At 45.8% G+C, this 20,294-nt stretch overlaps 1 protein-coding gene across 1 annotated transcript; it reads left to right on the plus strand.

Moving 5' to 3' along the window:
* Positions 1 to 1,630: 1,630 nt before the first annotated feature.
* Positions 1,631 to 7,439, plus strand: LOC136831312 (uncharacterized). Its single transcript, XM_067091508.1, has 2 exons — positions 1,631 to 2,011; positions 2,128 to 7,439. Exons 1-2 carry the CDS (start codon positions 1,631 to 1,633, stop codon positions 2,980 to 2,982), a joined length of 1,236 nt encoding a protein of 411 aa, XP_066947609.1. The 3' UTR covers positions 2,983 to 7,439.
* Positions 7,440 to 20,294: the final 12,855 nt, after the last annotated feature.

Genomic DNA, 20,294 nt, shown 5'->3' on the forward strand with positions numbered 1-20,294 from the left:
GATCTCTCCTTATCAAAATCCCCGGAACAGAGCGGTGAGCCGTTACAGCCCCCACACCAAACACCCGCCAGGACGGCGACACCAGCGCCACCTACCTCATTCCATTTTCTAGCACGTGAATCTTCGATTTGTTTTGTGTGCTCTTCCATCATTTTGGATTTTTTCTGCTTTTACGATGGCGTCGAGCAGCTTTACCATTTCCAAGTTAAGTACCATCTTCTTGTGGGGTTTTGTTCTATTTTTTGGCTGTTATAGTCTCGTATTTTCATAAATATCGAGATCTTATTATGTCGCCACGGCGTCCCCAGCCAGCCATTTCGATCGAAAAGGCGTCTCCTTCTGTTCTTTTCAGTTGGTGTCGTCTCCTCGTCGTTATAGATATTTTGCCCCCATTGGTTCCCTTCCTGGGGGTTCCTTGCGGTGGCTCCCCCCTCTTATCAATTACGATCCCTGGCCCACTGGCCTTTGGGGGAGTGATGCCCCGTCTAGGTCCCCCCCCCCAGTTGGGTTCCTATTGTTTTGGTCTTACTAGGCTAATTAATTTGATTGAAGATGGTGCTCTCTTGTAGTTTTATTTTTAATTTTATTGTTTTTATTATTTTATTGTGTGGTTTACCTCGGGTGCTGGCGGCAGCCTCAGATCTAACCGCCTCCCCGTGGTAGGCTACGCTCTCTGTTGAGCACATTTTAGTTTTTGTGAGTGTTGGTTATCTGGTAGAGTAGGCTTGTTAGCTTCCTTCCCTTTGCCCTGGGTGTGGAGCTCAGGTTGAGGGAGTTTTGTTGCTGTTTTCCTCCGGGATCGTTTTTCGGTGGGCAGAGTGAGCCCCTTGGTTCTCTTCCTCCAATTGGGGGGAATCGAGTTCTTAGGATGTGTTTCCTCTAGGCTAGCGCCCCCTTGCCTGCCATTCTCGATCCCGGCTGGTTCTCGGCTCAAAGTTTCTCTCCCAGTTGCTTCCCCCTTCCCTTTTACACTCCTCGTCCTAGCCTATACCAAGGTTAGGTCTATATTAGGCTTCGCCTAGGTAGGAGTCGGGCTTCGGGTTGGTTGCTTCCAGTCATATTGCCCCTCCAAGATTCATGGTCTGGGAGATACGGTGCAGTTGAGCGGGTGAGCTTCTCCCCGTCTCCTGTTCCTTCCTGGTAGCCTACTCCTCCTACCTACCTCCCCCTCCTCCTCTCCAGCCTTGCTCTACTCGTGCGGGTGACGCTAGATGGCGTTTTCTCCGAGTTCAGGGACCTCTCTTGTTGGTTGAGGGATTCGCTCCCTCCCAGATTGTTCCCAGCATCGCTGTATTGGGGTTGGTGGTTTGTTTACTCGAACGTGTTCGAGTCACTGTTCGTCTCCTCGTCGGGTTACGTTGGCGCGGTATATTTTGCTTCACCCTATGTTATGATCATATAAGCATTTTACCCGTCTCGTTCTCCGGCGGGGAAGTAAGGGCGGAAGGTTTTTTCATATAGGGGAACGGATCCCTCCGTCCTCTTCAGTTCTTACCATCACTCGTTATTGTTTTTATTTTTAGATAAGTCTGTTATCTACAGGAGTACTCTCCTTTATTTATTATATATATAAATTCGTGAGTCCGGTCCTATACCAGGGGTCTTCGCCGTTATTTTACTGGCAGCCCTTATGGTTAGTTCCTGGTCTCTCCCCTTCATTCCCCGGAGTACTCCGGGGTCTGGAATCCTACCTTCCACTCTGTGTAATTTAGAGCTTTTTGGCCCAGTTTATGATAGGGAGTTCTTCTCCGCCGGAGTATTCCGGTTGTGGTTGAATTTCCCGGCCTCGCCAGCTTTAGTTTGCTTAGGGTGGGAGGTTCATGTACGTTTCTTCTTACAGACTGTTCGCTGTGAGGAGCCGGGGTGCACCGCCTCCCTCCAACAACCGTACGGTCACGTAGTTTGTCGGACCCACGCTGGTTGTGCGGTCCGCCTGGATGACCTGATTGTTTGGCACCCTGATGGTTGTGAGGTTTGCTTTGCTCTCTGCACAACTGTCCAGGATGAGTTGGTAAGTGACAGTCTTTACATTACTCTTGCTTTTGCTCCTCATATTGTATATTATACATTGTCTATGAGGTTCCCGGAATGGTTTTCGTCCTTAGCTAATTGTTGGTTTTCTTACAGGCGGACGAAACTTCCAAGAAGTCTGCCTTGGAATCCCTCCGGGCCTGGGTGGCTGGGTTTGGAAGGAACGTTCCGTCGGGGAAGCCCTACGTCCTCGACGCTAGGTTGAGGGACTTACTCTACCCCGGCGCACGGGTGGCGGCAGCAGTGCCTGAAGATGTGGCCACCCCTATCATCCAGCAGATCCGGGATGAGACCCAGCCACCCCAAGCGGATATCCTCTACGCTGAGGTCTCGGAGGATGTTGCCGCCATTAATCTGGACCTAGAACCAATGGCTGTAGAGCAGGACCAGGTGGTGGTAAGTGGTGAGGTAGGTGAGGTTGTTGGGGCGGGCCCCCCTTTATTTGACTCCCCTGCTTCATCTGTTTCTTCCTTTGCAGGCTTTGTGAAGTCTTCCTCCTTGGGTGATAGAGCTCCATCTGCTATCCCCAAGTTGAAGTTGAAGACTTCATGGAAGGCGAAGGGCTTCAAGTCCTCGTCTTCCAAGAAGGCATTGCCCTTCCCCCCGTCGAAGGCTAAGGTCTCAGGACCTGTAGCCTCCGGGAGCAAGTCTGGTTCCTCCAGCAAAGGCGCGAGTAAGAGGGCTGCAAAACCAAGCCCTCCTCGCCAACCTGCTTTCGATGCAGAGGCCTTTGCTAACCAGCTTTATAAACGGTTTACGGAGGACCTGGATTCAAGATTTAGTGAGATTTCGGAGAAGCTGGCCAGTCATGATAACATACTGGCGGGAATGGCTCACCCACCCCAGCCGAACCACAGTATGTTATCCCCGACACTGCGGACCTCCCGCCGTTCGATGTCGGAAACCCTTGGCGGTTCGCTCTCCGGGCCATCCAACATGATGGCAAGCTGACTCTTGATGGTCTTGGCACGAGACGGTTGGAGGAATTGGAGTTCTTCCCCCCCGATCTCCTGCCCTTACCCAGGCTTCGTGAGACTCACGGAGGAAGCCTGGATTAGGTCAGACAAGGTTCCTAGGAGACTGTCATCGTCCCTAGGGACCAAGCTCAGTCGGCTCTCCTGCGCACTCTGACGGAGTGGCAGGCAGATAACACGAAGTTGACTCCTTTCAAGGGGAACTTCACCATGTTCACCCTGGGAGTCGACCTTCCCACTCCTTGTTTGGACAAAGTCGCTCTGGCTACGGCCCGAGCGTGCTTTGACGGCATTCCGGTTCCTCAGCTAAGGGAGACAGACCCTACTTCCCTGGTATTCCCAGGAAGTAACGAGTTCTGGACAGACGCCCCGGCCACTTTCACGGTCGGGAAGCTGGACCCCCTCTGCGCCTCCACGCAATTTAGCGAGCAGCTCCCCAAGCTGCCGGAAGCTCTTTTGAAAGCGGAGTTTGATGCTCGGGTTAAGTTAGCCCGGTCGTTGAACTCCGTATGCCTTACTGAAGCTACGGCCGTCTCCTGCTCGGACGAGCCCTTCTTTCAGGTTTTGGCAAAGTCCTTGCTGGCAGGTTTCCAGTCTGACTTATCTGAATTCATCATGGCCAGACTGGAATGTAGGAGGTTCATCTTCGCCGATGCAACTATCCGTCCACGAGCCCAACAAGCTCGTGAAAAGCTCGATCTGGGGACCTAACCTCTTCCCGGAAGAGGAGGTCACAAGTGTTATGGCCGAGGCTACACGGGCCAACCAAAGTCTTCGTTCTCGCTGGGGTATTTCAGCCTACAAGCGTAAGACCCCAGAATCGGCCGGCCCCCAATCGAGAGGAGGCAAACGCTTCAGGAGGCATAAGAGGCCTCACCACCAGGCGGTAGTCCAAGCCGTCCCGGTCTCGGCAGTGGCACAGCCTTCCACTTCAAAGGCTCACCCCCAACAGTACGTGCTGGTCCAACCAGCTGCACCTCATATGTGGCTCACCGGCATACAACCCCACATATGAAGGCCGTGGTTACTTTCACGGCCTTAACAGGGTTGCAAGGGGAGGAAGGGGCAAAGCCCCTCATAGAGGAAAGCCCAATACCACCCCAAGGGGAAGACCTGGACGTGGTAGAGGGAATAAACCCGCTCCCTCCCACTGAGAGAACACAGGTAGGCGGTCGCCTGTTTTGGTTCAGGGACCAATGGACCTTCAGCCCTTGGGCACACAGCATTGTGTCCAAAGGCCTAGGATGGAGCTGGATCAAAAACCCTCCTCCTCTAACCAGGTTTTACCAGCCACCGACACCAATCCTAAAGGATTATGTGACAGAATTGCTCAACAAACGAGCAATAAAGAAAGTAAGGCACCTAAAGTTTCAAGGCAGGTTATTCACTGTTCCCAAAAAAGACTCCGATCAGCAAAGAGTGATCCTGGATCTGTCGCGTCTAAATCTCTACATAAAATGCGACAAGTTTCGCATGCTTACGGTAGCTCAGGTACGGACTCTACTTCCGCGTGGAGCCGTCACCACCTCTATCGATCTTTCAGACGCTTATTATCACGTCCCAGTTGCGCGGAACTTCTCTCAGTTCCTCGGTTTCAGACTCGGGAATCAAGCCTACTCCTTTAGGGTCATGCCATTCGGTCTGAACATTGCGCCCAGGATATTCACAAAGCTGGCGGACACGGTAATACAGCAACTCCGGTCTCAAGGGATATCCCTAGCAGCATATTTGGACGATTGGATAATTTGGGCACCAACAGTTCCGGAGTGTCAGAAAGCCACGTCCATAGTCATCAGTTTCCTGGAGTCGCTAGGTTTCCAACTGAACAGAGAGAAGTCCCGCCTGACTCGGAGTCCCGGTTTCAGTGGTTGGGTCTCCAATGGGATCTGTCATCTCACACGCTGTCCCTTCCGCCTCCCAAGAGGAAAGAGATAGCATCTCTCACCAGGAGATTCCTCAAAAATCCATCAGCATCCCGCCGGTCCCAAGAAAAGGTCCTTGGGTCTCTTCAGTTTGCCTCAGTGACAAACCTGCTATTAAAAGCGAAGTTAAAAGACATAAACAGAGTGTGGCGGAGTCGAGCCAATGTCAAGCTCAGAGACAAGGTCTCCTCTATCCTCAAATCTTAAAGACAAGGTTGCGACCGTGGGCCTCGGTCAAAGGCTTGTCCAATACAGTTCCGCTTCAATTTCCCCCTCCGGCACTAGTAGTTCACACAGACGCTTCCTTAAGCGGCTGGGGGGGATATTCACCAAAACAAAAAGTACAAGGAACGTGGTCCACAATGTTTCAGCAGTTCCATATAAACACCCTGGAAGCTATGGCGGTATTTCTAACTCTGAAGAAAATCCGCCCCCCCAACCGGATTCATATCAGGTTGGTATTGACAGCGCAGTGGTAGTTCATTGCATCAACAGGGGCGGCTCCAAATCAGGCCGAGTAAACCAAGTAATGGTTGCTATCTTCTCCTGGCGAACAAGCACGGCTGGCACCTGTCAGCCACCCACCTAGCGGGGTACGGAACGTGGTGGCGGATTCCTGTCCAGGAACGCCCGTTGGAGACGGAGTGGTCCCTGGACGTGGAATCTTTCAAGTGGATTTGCCGCCGGGTTCCGGGCCTCCAAGTGGATCTGTTCGCAACGGAGAGCAACTTCAAACTCCCCTGTTATGTGGCTCCCAACCTGGACCCTCAGGCGTTCGCCATAGACGCAATGACAGTAGATTGGAACAATTGGGAGAAGATTTATCTTTTCCCCCCAATAAACTTACTGCTGAAAGTTTTACACAAACTCAGGACATTCAAAGGTCAATTAGCCCTAGTAGCTCCCTATTGGCCGAAGAGCAATTGGTTCCCTCTTCTTCAGGAACTGGGATTACGGAGTCTGCGGATCCCCAAGCCCATTCTGACTCAGACAGTACAAACCAAGACTGTGTCAGCTTCCTCAAGAATTCAGAATGCCCTAGTTTTATGGACTTTATAAAATTCGCAGCTCAAAAAGGAGCGAACATTGACCCTGTCAACACTCTGTTTTTAGAATCAGATAAGAGAGATTCTACTATTAGACAATATGATTCAGCAGTCAAAAAATTGGCCTCCTTCCTAAAAGCATCTGAAGCCAAAATCATGACAGCTAATTTAGGAGTTTCCTTCTTTAGATCATTGTTTGAAAAAGGCCTAGCTCCGGCCACTATTACCACAATCAAGTCAGCATTAAAGAAAGTTTTTCTTTACGGCTTTAAAATCGACCTTACAGATTCCTACTTTTCATCTATCCCCAGAGCATGCGCTCGTCTGAGGCCAGTATCACGCCCACAGTCTGTTACGTGGTTTCTCAATGACGTCCTTAAGTTAGCATCAGAGATGGATAACTTTCATTGCTCTTATCAGGATCTGTTAAGGAAGACTTTGTTCTTGATTAGCTTGGCTTCAGGTGCTAGAATCTCAGAGCTATCGGCTCTCACTAGAGGTGATAATTATGTGAACTTCCTCCCATCTGGAGAGGTCCTCCTTTCCCCTGACCCTAGATTTTTAGCTAAGAACGAAGACCCACAGGACAGGTGGTCTCCTTGGAAGGTGGTGCCCCTTCCTCAAGACCAGTCTTTATGTCCAGTTTATACACTTAAATCTTACCTTTCAAGAACTCCACAGAGTAAGTCGGGTCCTCTTTTTATCAGGGAGAAAGGTGGTACTCTTTCACTAAATGCTATAAGACAACAAATTTTATATTTCATTAAACAGGCCAACCCAGATTCAATCCCCAAGGTTCATGATATTCGAGCAGTTGCCACTTCTATTAATTACTTTCATAATATGGACTTTTCGGAGTTATCTAAATTTACGGGTTGGAAATCACCTCTAGTGTTTAAACGCCACTATTTAAAAACGCTCGAAGCCCTGAAATTTTCTACCATAGCTGTGGGAAGTGTCATCTCCCCACCTTAGTTAATCATATCCTTGTCCTTTCCTTTCCCCCCCGCCCGCCTGCCTCATTTACTTTTCTGCTTATTCTCCTGGTTGATTATACCTCACTGCCTGGCTCCTCATATTGTTGTTTCTTGTACCTGTTGATGGAAAAAGCGTAATCTGAAATGCCATGATTGTTTCTCTTGTGGGGTACTGGACTGTTTTTATTTGGTTCCATGTACCCCAGATGAATGTATATATTGATGTTGATTGATTTGTCTCTTACGTGTTTAGCCTAAGTTTACGTGTATAGTATTAAGGTTATATTTGCAGTTATTTTGTGCGCTTTTCATGTTTCATTTGCTTTTAGTAATTTTAAGGTTTTTTGGGGCTTTTTCTCCCATCGTGCCGGGAACCTGCCCATGTTTCATAGTATTAAGTTCTTTAATGTGCCTTAGATTTAATATGCCTTAGTCTTAGTGTTCTTGCTACACGGAAGAGATTGCTTAATTAAAATTATTCTGGTAAAACTTTTGCCTTTTCTTCAGATTATCCTCAATTTCTTTTTCCTAGTAGTTGCAGCCTTGGCATGATTCTCTATCACGATTTCACCGGCTGACACGGGACTGGACTCAGAAAAGGGATTTTGACAGAGGAAAATCTATTTCTGAGGAAGGTCCCGTGTCACCCGGTGACCCTCCCTGATTAAATAGTACTTTCCCCTCCCTCTGGCACATGCCAAGTCTGGGGTTAGTGCTAGCATGGAATGAGGTAGGTGGCGCTGGTGTCGCCGTCCTGGCGGGTGTTTGGTGTGGGGGCTGTAACGGCTCACCGCTCTGTTCCGGGATTTTGATAGGAGAGATCTTTCGAGTAGGTTTCCGTGGTAGTGGTAATTCACTCACCCCTTCTTATACCGACGCCTTCCTAGAAGGCGCTCGACTGGGGGTAGTAACCCCAGCTTTCCTGAAAGCTCTTTTTCTCTGGTATATCTAGCAAGGTTATACCTAGAAATTCGTGCTGTAATGGAATTTCACCGGGTGACACGGGACCTTCCTCAGAAATAGATTTTTCCTCTGTCAAAATCCCTTTATTACTACTATCGTGACTTTCTTTTTTCAGGCAGTCAAGAAATAATGGGAGCATTATGGCAAAAATAAAATCACCTTAGAAATCAAAGAAAAATTATTCCAGACTTTCCTGGTGAGAATATGACCCCTCCCAGTCATTCACAGCCAGAAGCCAAGATGATATGAAGAATCTCTTCAATTATGTTATCACCTATATGCGAAGAAAAATATCAAGAGAAACCTTGGAATTTACAGAAGTAGGTAACTTATGGTCTTTTGGTTGCTTACATTGTTGCAACAAGTGTCAACTATTCAGATCAACCTAACTAGAGCCCTTTGGACGAAATACAATGTTGCTAAAAAACAAGAAACTGAAACCATTACTGCAAGGACCTTCAGAATAAAGTAACTTTAGAAAATAGGCTTAATGTGATAACCTATGCAGATTAACTTCGAGCAGAAGATACTGATGCAGCTAGTTCAGTTTAATATATATTCCTTTGTTAATTCAAACAATTTTACATAACTGAGGCCACACAAGAGAGGTCTCTAAGTTGTCAGTTTAATCTGCCATTTAAGAAACACGTCAAAAGGCAAAATTAACTAGATTAACTAGTACAACCGACTGGGACAACCCACCAAGACTACATTATTCAGGAGGAGAGAGATTGTGGCACTTCAATTTACCCAAGGTCATTGACAAACATTATGACTGCATTGATAGCATATTAAATGACAGCACCTAGTGCACATGAAAAAAACCAACAGTTGTATGTACTGTATTAAAGGAAACTGATGCATTAGTGACAAGATCAACAAAGGATCTCTAAAATTTTAATCATTGAACAAAATTGAGGTTGCTAATACCCTTTTAGCTGTTCCGACTGATACAAGTCTACCTCAACTGGTCATGTAAATTTTGCAGATACAGGTAGTACTGTATAGAATACACAGGAACCAAATTGATGACAGGGTAGATAATACTGAAAAAAGTCAGGGGTGTGTTTTAAAAACTTTTTGCTTTTATTGCTGGATGTTCAGTGGCACAGACCAAGTATCACAACTGATTTGCAAAACCATTCCAGACTTCAGTTAAAACTGCTGTTCCTGGTGGTGTTGGACAACTCCAAAAACCACTACTATAACATATTGATGGAACTTGTACAACAGCACTCAGAAAAACTATATCCAGCATAAAAGTTAATCATGGTATTAAACTTCCAGCAGTTAAGAGTTACCTGGAGGCTCTCAGGGTACAGTCATAGTCTCACATTCTCAAAAGGATCACACTGCCCAGACACTGTACACAATGGTACAACAGCTAAGAAAGTCTTTATGCTATTTAAGGTGTTGGGCATCCATTTTGGGCAATTCTGAAAGTAAAGAAACTTCCTAACAGTCAACAGCAACCAACAATAGGAGACAAAAAGAAAAGAATGGCACTCCAAACAAATTCAACTTTTTTTTTTTGGACAGTTGGTCAAAGTTCCATCATGCCTCTTAGTCCCATCAACACTAACAGAACCTGTGATGGCATAAGCCAGCTTGAACTGTAATTACAGCAGTCAACTCAAGACTAGGATTAAGCAGGCTTAGTCTAGCAGTGCTGGGAGGGTTGGGGATAAAATGCAATGTTGTCAGATCTCTTCAGGTCTTAGATTCACGCCACAAAAATGGGGATGCTCATGCCCTTAAGATACCCATAATTATTGATACAAGTCAACCTCAAATGGTAATTATGTAACTACTGCTGATACAGGAGGCAGACTAGGCAACAACCAGATTTCGTAGTGGATATTGCTGAAAAGTTAGGAAAACCAAAAAGATCAGGAAAGTTTACTACAGTGAATTAGATGGTGGTGTGGATACATTGACAAACTCACTGTACTGGGGAAAACTTTTTTATAATCAGTCCCAGATGTAAGGAAAGAGGGTGTGTTTTAGAAGCCTTTGGCAGGTGGGTCTCCACACATTAAAAAATTTTAACCTGAAATTTGTAAGGTTATTCATGAAAAAAGTAATATTAGTTGTGTTACGATAGAGAACATAGAAGCAGATGTGATGACCTGTTTAATGTCAAACATTAACATTTTATGGTAAGCTATAAACTGTGCTGGTGGTTTTTAAAAAGGCTGTAGATTTTTCATTCAAAGACCATTATTTGGTTTGGTCAACATTAGTGATATTGAAGTTGTGGCATTTACCAAGAAACAACCCATTTGCAAAAGCATTCCAGAATGCTCAGTTGAAACTGCTCCTGGTGGTGTTGGAACTATCTTCCACAAACCACAAATACATCTGGTTGCTGGAAGTTGTACAACAGTACTCAGAAAAAACTATCCTGCATAACAGTTAAATCACAGCATTAAACTTCCATTAGTTTGAGTGACCTGAAGGTGCACATACTACTGTTACAGTCCCACGTTCTCAAAAGGATCCCTCTGCCCAGACACTAAAAAGTACAACAGCTATTTTTCTATGGAAGTGTTCACTCTATATCAGGTGTTGGGCGTCCATGGCATCCATTTCAGGGTTTGTCTGCTCAGAAGCTACCCAACACCCCCTACACAAAATTTGCTATTAGAGCCAATAACAATTCATCTAGGCCCACAACACTACCAACAGCAATCAACCAAAGGCAAATGCAAGGAGGCTGGAACTCTTAATAAAGTCAATGCTCATTTTGCAACTGTTGGTCAGGCTTAATCTAACCTAGAGGCCCCTCTCATGCCTCTTAGGCCCTGCAACACTTTACCAGAGAATGTAATGGCAAAAGCCACCTTCATGTAATCCATCCAACCACCACTAATTAGAGCAAAGCCAATTCAAGATCATGATACAGAGGGACATATGGCAGCACTTGGGGGGGGGGAAGCTTTCAAAACGCTTACCTCTTTGCCCAGCACAGAGAGAGAGAGAGAGAGAGAGAGAGAGAGAGAGAGAGAGAGAGAGAGAGAGAGAGAGAGAGAGAGTGTGAGAGTGTGTGAGTGTGTGAGTGTGAGAGTGTGTGAGTGTGTGAGTGTGTGAGTGTGTGAGTGTGTGTCTAAAGGTTAGTTGACAAAGTGAATCATCAGTAATGGTGATTTTGCAGTAGACAAAAATTACAGATATGGCACAGGCAAAAGGCCATAGACCTATGAAGGTAGGACCTATGAAGCTACCCTCTAATCATTGCCATTACAACAGTCAGTTCATTTGGGACAAGTGAAATGTACCAAAAAATTTCTAGGTTAAATTTAAAGATTAAATTACTTTGAAAACCTTATTGCAATATATTTAGAATTGCATAACTTTAGCAAACAGGGTTGTGCAGATTACCTTTGAGCAGAAGATGCTGACGCAGCCAATTCTGAATAAATCAGATTCCTTTGTAATTCAACTGGATCCCTCTCAAGTATTTCAATTTTTTTAAAAAAGGAATTTAAACAGCTTAGCAATTCAATATTTACATTATCCGTCACTTACTTTAAGGCATGTTACTCCGGCTAGTTCCGGTAAATTTATTTTGTTTTATTTATTATTTATTTTGTTTTGGAGATTTTTTTTTACCCGGTTACCTCCCGGATCATTCCGGCTGGTTTCACGGCTTTAATACTGTGTTGCTCCGGCACACTACTCCGGCACCTTAAACAGTGTACTCAATCTCATACTCTTACAGGTGGTACGCTGCCAAGAAGAAGGGTGCTCCGCAGCCCTCCATCAGGCCAGTGGCCACGAAGTTTGTCGGTCTCACTCCGGATGTGCGGTCCATGTAGGGGATCTTATTGTTTGGCACCCTGACAGATGTGATGTTTGCTACGCTCTTTACGAGCAGGCTATCGATGATTCGGTAGGTGATCATGCATCTTTCCTTCTTAGCCAACTATAATGTTTACATTTTACCGATTCCCTCCGCCTTCAGTAAAGTGCAATAATGTTTTCCTTCCAGCAGGCTGACCGCAAGTCTCGTGATGCTTCGCTTCAGGCCCTTAAAGTCTGGGTTAGCGGCTTTGGGCGCAACGTAGGAGCTGGCAATCCCTACATACTCTCGAAGGACATTTGTAATGTCCTTTTTCCCGGCGCTTGGATCACAGCTTCTGTCACCGACGAGGTTGCTGCTCTGTTGATTGCCGGGATTCGGGAGTTGACCCAGCCCTCTCCAGACGGTTCGGCTCTGAGCGGCGGCGCTCCAGAAGACGCGGCGGAACTCGATCTCGGCCTTGAGTCTCCGAGCATTATCCCGGAGCATCAAGCAGGTAAGGGGGTAAGTGAGGCAGGTTCTCCACTGTTTAGCTCTCCTTCCTCTGTTGCTTCTTTTAAAGGCTTCTCTAAATCTTCATACCTTACGGGCACGTCTGGGTCTATTGCCCCGAAGGTGAAGTCCGTTAAAAAGAAAACCTTACCTACTCCGGCAGGCCGATATGGGGTCCCTCCGGCGGCGGCACGGGCGACGAGCCCCGTTCCATCGACGAGTACAGCCTCCCCTTCCGGGTCCCAAGCGGAGCCTCAGTCACATCAAGTAGTTCCCCCTCCTCCTTCTTTGGATACGTTTCATTTCTTTGAACAATTCCTGGAAAGAATCGACGCGAGGTTTGAGAAGATCGACGCGAGGGTAGACAGCAAGCTGTCTGGTCTTGCTTCTTTTCAGTCTCTTTCGAAGAAGGTGGAATCACAAGGTTCTCGTTCTAGGTCTCATTCTGTTCCTGACCCTTCCACTCTCACTCCCTTTGATCTAGGGAATCCTTGGCGTCTCGCCCTTTATGCTCCCGAGTACGAAGGTACTCTTACCATAGAGGGTTTGGGCACGAGGAGAGTGGAAGAGTTGGAGTTCTATCCTCCGGACCTGACATCTCCCTACACTGGGTTTGCCAGGCTGAAGGGAGAGGTTTGGAACAGGTCTGATAAAGTCCCTAAGGAGATGGTTATCTATCCTAGGGACCAAGCCCAGTCGTCTTTGATGAGGACCCTTACGGAGTGGCAAGCGGAGAACACTAAGCTTACACCAGCTAAGGGAGTGTTCACTATGTTCACTCTCAGTGATGTTCTCCTTCTCCCTTGCACTTCGAAAGTGGCCTCCCTGACTAGTCAGGCTTGCTTCGAAGGTAAACCCCTTCCTCATCTCCGAGAGACGGACCCGACATCTCTCGTCTTTCCCGGAGGCACCGAATTCTGGAAGGGAGCCCCTAATACGTTTACGGTGACTCGGCTTGACCCAGACTGCGCCTCTGATCTGTTCAGTGAGCAGCTCCCCAAGATCCCGGAGACGCTCTTGAAAACAGAGGCTGATACTAAGGAAAGGCTCGCCAGGTCTTTGAACTCTTTGGCTTTAGCGGAAGCAACTTCTTTGGTTTATAGGGAAGATCCATTATTCCAGGTCTTGACGAAATCTCTCTTGGCGAGTTTTCAACAAGACCTGTTTGACTTTATGACTGCCCGACTGGCCTGCCGGAAGCACATCTTTTCAGCAGCCACAGTTCGGCATGAACCAAATAAGCTTCTTAAGAGTTCGATCTGGGGAGCTAATCTTTTCCCACAAGAAGAAGTTGATGCAGTCTTATCTGAGGCAGCTAGGGTCAATCAGTCTCCCCGTTCCCGTTGGGGTCTGCCCTATAAAAGGAAACAGTCTGATCTTGCCAGCCCTCCCACAAAGTCCAGTAAGAAATTTAAACATTTCAAACGTCTTCCAGCTCAGTCCTTGGTTCAGGTTCCTTTACAAGGTCAGCCTTCGACCTCTTCCTCCCATCCTCCGCCTCAGTATCTCCTGGTGAACCCGGCGCATCAGTCTTTGGCTGCTCCCTCCTATGTCTCCTCCCCAGCTTTCAATCCTGCATATGAAAGTCAGGAGAAATTTCGCTCCAGACAATCAACCAGAGGCAATAAGCCCCGTGGCTTCGCTGGGGAAGGGGAGCCCCTGCTCCTCTCCCAGGAACAGGGAGGTAGAGGCTCCAGAGGGGGAAGCAAACACAGGACCGATGACATACATCCTGTGGGCGGGAGCCTGTACCATTTTCGAGCTCGGTGGACCTTCTGTCCCTGGGCTCAGAGTATAGTTTCCAAGGGCCAAGGCTGGAGTTGGATCGACAATCCCCCTCCACCAGTCAAGTTTTATCAGGCTACGACCAAGGATCTCGAGGACTTTGTGGAGGATCTCCTACAGAAACAGGCTATAAGGAAAGTGAGGACTGAAGTTCCAAGGCAGGCTCTTCAGTGTTCCCAAGAAGGGTTCCGACAAACGGAGAGTAATTCTGGACTTGTCCCGTCTGAATTCCTACATTCGTTGCGACAAGTTTCGGATGCTTACTGTCTCCCAAGTTCGGACCCTACTGCCCCGTGGAGCCGTAACCACCTCTCTAGATCTTTCCGACGCCTATTATCACATCCCGGTTGCGAGAAGGTTCTCCCCCTTTCTGGGGTTCAGGCTCGGAAGGCAGGCATATTCCTTCAAGGTGATGCCTTTCGGCCTCAACATAGCCCCAAGGATTTTTACCAAGTTGACAGACACGGTCGTACAACAACTCCGGTCTCAAGGGATTACGCTGGCCGCGTATCTCGACGACTGGATCATCTGGGCATCCAGCCGAGGAATGCCGGAGAGTTACTTCCGTGGTGGTCGACTTTCTAGAATCCTTGGGCTTTCGTGTAAACAGGAGAAGTCCCGCCTGGTTCCGAGCAGTTGTTTTCAATGGCTAGGAATCCAGTGGGATCTGAATTCTCACAAGCTCTCTCTTCCTCCTCCCAAGAGGAAGGAGATAGCCAGAGCAACCAGGCAGTTTCTCAAATCCAAAAGGGCCTCTCGGCGGACCCAAGAACGAGTCTTGGGCTCCCTTCAGTTCGCTTCGGTGACAGACCTGTTGCTGAAAGTGAAACTGAAAGATATCAACAGTGTGGCGGAGTCGGGCAAATATCAGTCTCAGGGACAAGGTGTGTCTGATCCCTCACATCTTGAAGAAGCGACTCCAGCCTTGGTCGACTGTCAAGAGCCTGTCCAAGTCAGTCCCTCTTCAATTTCCTCCTCCGGCGTTGGTTATCCACACAGACGCCTCCCTAAGCGGGTGGGGAGGATATTCTCAACACCAAGAAGTACAGGGGACTTATTCATGTTCCGCCAGTTCCATATAAACGTTCTGGAGGCCATGGCGGTCTTCCTTACCTTGAAGAAGCTTCTTCCCCCCAAGAAGATTCACATAAGACTGGTTCTGGACAGCACCACGGTAGTCCACTGCATAAGCAGGGGAGGTTCAAAATCGAGCAGGATCAACCAGGTAATGATTGCACTTTTCTCCTTGGCATGCAAGAACAAGTGGCACCTATCTGCCACCCATCTTGCAGGGGTCCGGAACGTCGTAGCAGATTCTCTCTCCAGGACAACTCCCCTCAAGTTGGAGTGGTCCCTAGACAGGGGCTCGTTCAATTGGATCTGCAAACAAGTTCCGGGTCTGGAGGTAGATTTGTTCGCAACCAAGCTCAACAACAAGCTCCCTCATTACGTAGCTCCCAACCTGGACCCTCAAGCTCTTTTCACGGACGCAATGTCATTGGATTGGAACAGGTGGAAGGTGATCTATCTGTTCCCTCCAGTGAACTTGTTAAAGGTCCTTCACAAACTGAGGACGTTCAAAGGTCAAGTAGCTCTAGTGGCTCCCTACTGGCCAAAGAGCAGCTGGTTTCCTCTTCTGCTAGAACTGAAACTTCGCCACATCCGAATCCCCAGTCCGAAACTAACACAAGTAGTACAAACTCAGACTGTGTCAGCTTCCTCAAAAATCCAAAGTGCCCTGGCTTTGTGGACTTTATGAAGTTTGCGGCTCAAAGGGATGCTAACGTTGATCCTGTCAATACCATGTTCTTGGAATCAGATAAGCCAGTCTCCACTCTTCGTCAGTACGACTCAGCAATTAAGAAACTAGCACTCTTTTTGAGAGAATCTGAGGCTACAGTAATGACCATAAATTTAGCAATCTCCTTTTTTAGATCACTGTTTGAGAAGGGTTTAGCCGCTAGTACTGTTACTACAGTCAAGTCGGCTTTACGAAAAGTGTTCTTGTATGGTTTCAAAATTGACCTCACAGACCCTTACTTTTCTTCCATCCCTAAAGCATGTGCACGTCTGAGGCCAGTAATCCGTCCACATACGGTTTCCTGGTTTTTAAATGACGTGTTGAAGTTAGCCTCAGATATCGATAATCAGTCTTGCCCCTACCTTTCCTTGTTGAGGAAAACGTTCTTAGTTAGCCTAGCTTCGGGTGCTAGAATTTCAGAGCTGTCTGCACTCTCTAGGGAACCCAACCACGTCGACTTCCTTCCATCAGGGGAGGTTTTGCTGATTCCTCACCCTACCTTCCTGGCCAAAATGAAGATCCGCAGCATAGGTGGTCGCCTTGGAAAATTCTCCCCCTGCCTCAAGACCTGTCCCTGTGCCCAGTTCATACTTTGAGGGCTTATTTAGACAGGTCCTCTCATCTCTTCTGGGCCTCTCTATCAGGGAAGGAGGGGGTAATCTCTCTATGTCTGCTATTAGACAACAGATCCTTTACTTTATCAAGCAGGCTAACCCTGACTCAGTCCCAAGAGTTCATGATATTAGAGCTGTGGCCACCTCCATTAATTACTTTCATTACATGAATTTCACGGATCTTACCAGGTACACCGGTTGGAAGTCACCCTTGGTTTTCAAACGTCACTATTTGAAATCCTTAGCAGCTCTTAAATTCTCAGCAGTCGCGGCAGGGAACGTTGTTCCTCCCTCTGGTTCCCTTTCTGTTTCCTAGTCATTTCCTCCTCCACTGCCTCAGTTATCCCCTTACGGTCATTTCAGTCAGGCTTGCCTTGACTTCTCACCTGGCTGTGTTATCTGTGTGTGTCTAAATGACACATTTAAGTTATAAGGTTTTCAATATTGTATAGTTATTTTGTTTATGTATATTTTTCATATTGTCATGTTAATTTTAAGCTAACAGTTTTTGTACATTATTGTTATTGTTACTAGTGATTAAAAAATTTCTTTTTGGACCTTCGGTCTTCTGTTCCCCTTAGAATTATTATCTCTTTAGTTTATGATATTTATTTCTCTGTTAATTTTTCACCGGGTGACACGGTCCCCTCTCCAGAAATAGATTTTTCCTTCGTCAAAATCCCTTAATACAGCTTTCTACTATTCAAATAGATTTTCTACAACTCCACTTCCATTTACCACATACATGAAAGATACAAAATTGAGACCATTCATATGAGAGAGAGAGAGAGAGAGAGAGAGAGAGAGAGAGAGAGAGAGAGAGAGAGAGAGAGAGAGAGAGAGAGAATGCCAAGGATTAAAATGACTCTAGAAATGGAAGACTTCAAGGTATAATTATCCAGATCATTCAGGAGAGATTGTGGCACTTTTTCCCCAAGGTTGTTGGATTAAAAATAACTGAATTGGTGACAAATTAAATGAAGGTGACAGCTATGTACAGAAGTAACAGCAGATATTTGTATTCAAGGAAACTGATCACATGATTTCAGTAAAAATCAAAACCTAGGTTCCCAATGCCCTTTAGATACACCCCAATTAATAGTACAATTACCTCAAATGGTAGTTTTAAAATTTTGCTGATACAAGAAGCAGCAAACAGGATTTGTAACTGGGAGAGATTGCTGAAAAGGTAGGACAACCAAAAATGATCTGTAAAGTTTACAGAGAATGAAAGACTGGTGCATTTGACAAGTACCCCAAATGGTGTTAAGTAAATTTTGCTGAAAGGCATACCACAAGGTAGCAACCAGGATTTGAGACAGGGTGGAGGGCGATGTAAATTTTGCAGAAATACCACAAGGTAGCAACCAGGATTCGTGACAGGGTGGAGGGTGATGTAAATTTTGCTGAAATACCACAAGGTAGCAACCAGGATTCGTGACAGGGTAGAGGGTGATGTAAATTTTGCTGAAATACCACAAGGTAGCAACCAGGATTTGTGACAGGGTAGAGGGCGATTTAAATTTTGCTGAAATACCACAAGGTAGCAACAAGGATTCGTGACAGGGGGCGATGTAAATTTTGCTGAAAGGCACACCTCAAGCTACCAACCAGGATTCGTGACAGGGTAGAGATTTAAATTTTGCTGAAAGGCACACCTCAAGCTAACCACCAGGATTTGTGACAGGGTAGAGATTTAAATTTTGCTGAAAGGCACACCTCAAGCTAACCACCAGGATTTGTGACAGGGTAGAGATTTAAATTTTGCTGAAAGGCACACCTCAAGCTAACAACCAGGATTCGTGACCGGGTAGAGATTTAAATTTTGCTGAAAGGCATCCCACAAGGTAGCAACAAGGATTCGTGAAAGGGTAGAGGGCAATTTAAATTTTGCTGAGGCATACTGCAAGGTAGCAACCAGGATTCATGACAGGGTAGAGGTTGCTGAAAAATTCAGGAAAACTAAAAATAATGATTGTTATGTTTGCCAAGTGAACTAGATTGTGATGCTGATGCTAGCTGACAAAAAATAACCACAATTAAGTTAACCTTTTGCATTTGTTGCTGAAATGTTCAGTGACACTGATAAAGCAACACAAACCATTCACTCATGCATTTCAGACTACTCAGTTGAAACTCCGCTTATGGTGTAGTAGGTCAACTATCTCCCAGAAACCACAATTACATCAGATTGCTGAAGTTATACAACAGTGCTCAGAAAAACTACATCCTGCATAACAGTTAATCACAGTATCAAACTTCAGTTAGTGACCTGGTGGTGCTTTTGTACAGTCGCAGTCTCTCATTCTCAAAAGGGTCACTTTGCCCAGACAGTACACACAATAGTACAACAGCTATTTTTCTACGAAAGTTTCTACTCTATTAGATGTTGGGCATCCATTTTGGGCAATTCTGAAGGTAGAGTATATTGTAACAGCTCAGCAGCTTTCTTACATCCTTGGTAAAAGGTCTGCTATTGCAGCCAAAAACAACTAATCCAGACAAATTCTACAGTCAACAGCAAGCAACCACATTAGGCAAAAGAAAAGAGGTTGGCACTCCGAACAAATTCAACTCTTATTTTGTGACTGTTGGTCACACACAGTTCCTTCATGCCTTAGTCCCATCAATGCTTTACCAGAGCCTGTGATGGCATAAAAAAGCTTTAACTATATAGGAAGGTCAATTCAAAGACTAGATTAGGCAAGATTTGAGTCTACCAGCAGTGGGAAGGTTGTGGATAAAATGCAGCGATGTCAACTCTTCAGGTCTGAAGATACCCATAATTACTGATAAAGACCCCCATAATTATTGATACAAGTAAACTTCAAATGGTAATTGTCTCACTCTTGCTGATACAGGCAGCAGACATGATGCAGCAGACATGATACAGCAACCAGGATTCGTAACAGGACAGACTGTTGTGAAAAATTCAGGAAAACCATAAAACAAAACCATAAAACAATCTATAAAGTTCACAAGTGAACCAGACTGTGTAGCTGATGCATTAGTTGACAAAAACTATCTCCAATTAATGAAAAAACTTCCCATAGTCAATCCCAGATGTAAAATTTAAACCTGAAATTCTTAAGGCTATTCAAGAAAAGTTATTTTACGATTGAGGACGTAACATGTGACGAGATGACCTGTTATGTCCAAAATGACACTGGAATGTGGTAACAGGGTAATCATTTAATAAAGCACATCTTGGTAATAACTCTAAACTACAGTATTGAGAAATAAGATACCCGACTATTAGTTAATTTGAGAAATAGCAAAACTTTGGATTCAGAAATTTACGAACAGCAGCAAATATTTTTCTTTCATATGAATGTAAAAGTCTTTAAATGTGGCTTTGTAATGTTCAGTCAAGTCTGTAATAAACAATTATGAGTTAACCAAGCAATATGTTGTAAAGGCCGTTTGTTACCTTCACCGTCAGCGTGAAGCAAATAAAAAAACAGCGCTATAACTGTGTAGATTTGACTATTACAGTAATATGAAATATGCCCTATAATAAAGAATCTCAGAATTTGTTTACACTATAAAATCTTCCATGAAATGAGTCAAGATTAAACAGTAACACTTAGTGACAAGCTGAGATTATGTCACAGCCTCATGCAAGGGCTACACCTATTAACAGCTATTCTATTTAAGTTCAGATACTATATCTAGAAAGTATACCTAGCAAGTGTTGCATGCCCACTTTAGGCTTATCTGAAATTGTTTATCCATGACATTGTTTATCCACTCAACTGCTGCCCAATACCCACTGCACAAGATATGCTATCCCAGGCTGAAGAAATGTCCAGGCCTTCTCAAATTCTGCAACAAGCAGGCTGAAGCCCAACAAATTGAACTCTGCCACTTATGACTGTTGGTCAAGC

The sequence above is a fragment of the Macrobrachium rosenbergii genome, chromosome 4 (genome assembly GCF_040412425.1).
Source record: "Macrobrachium rosenbergii isolate ZJJX-2024 chromosome 4, ASM4041242v1, whole genome shotgun sequence".
In the NCBI taxonomy this organism is placed as follows: Eukaryota; Metazoa; Arthropoda; class Malacostraca; order Decapoda; family Palaemonidae; genus Macrobrachium; species Macrobrachium rosenbergii.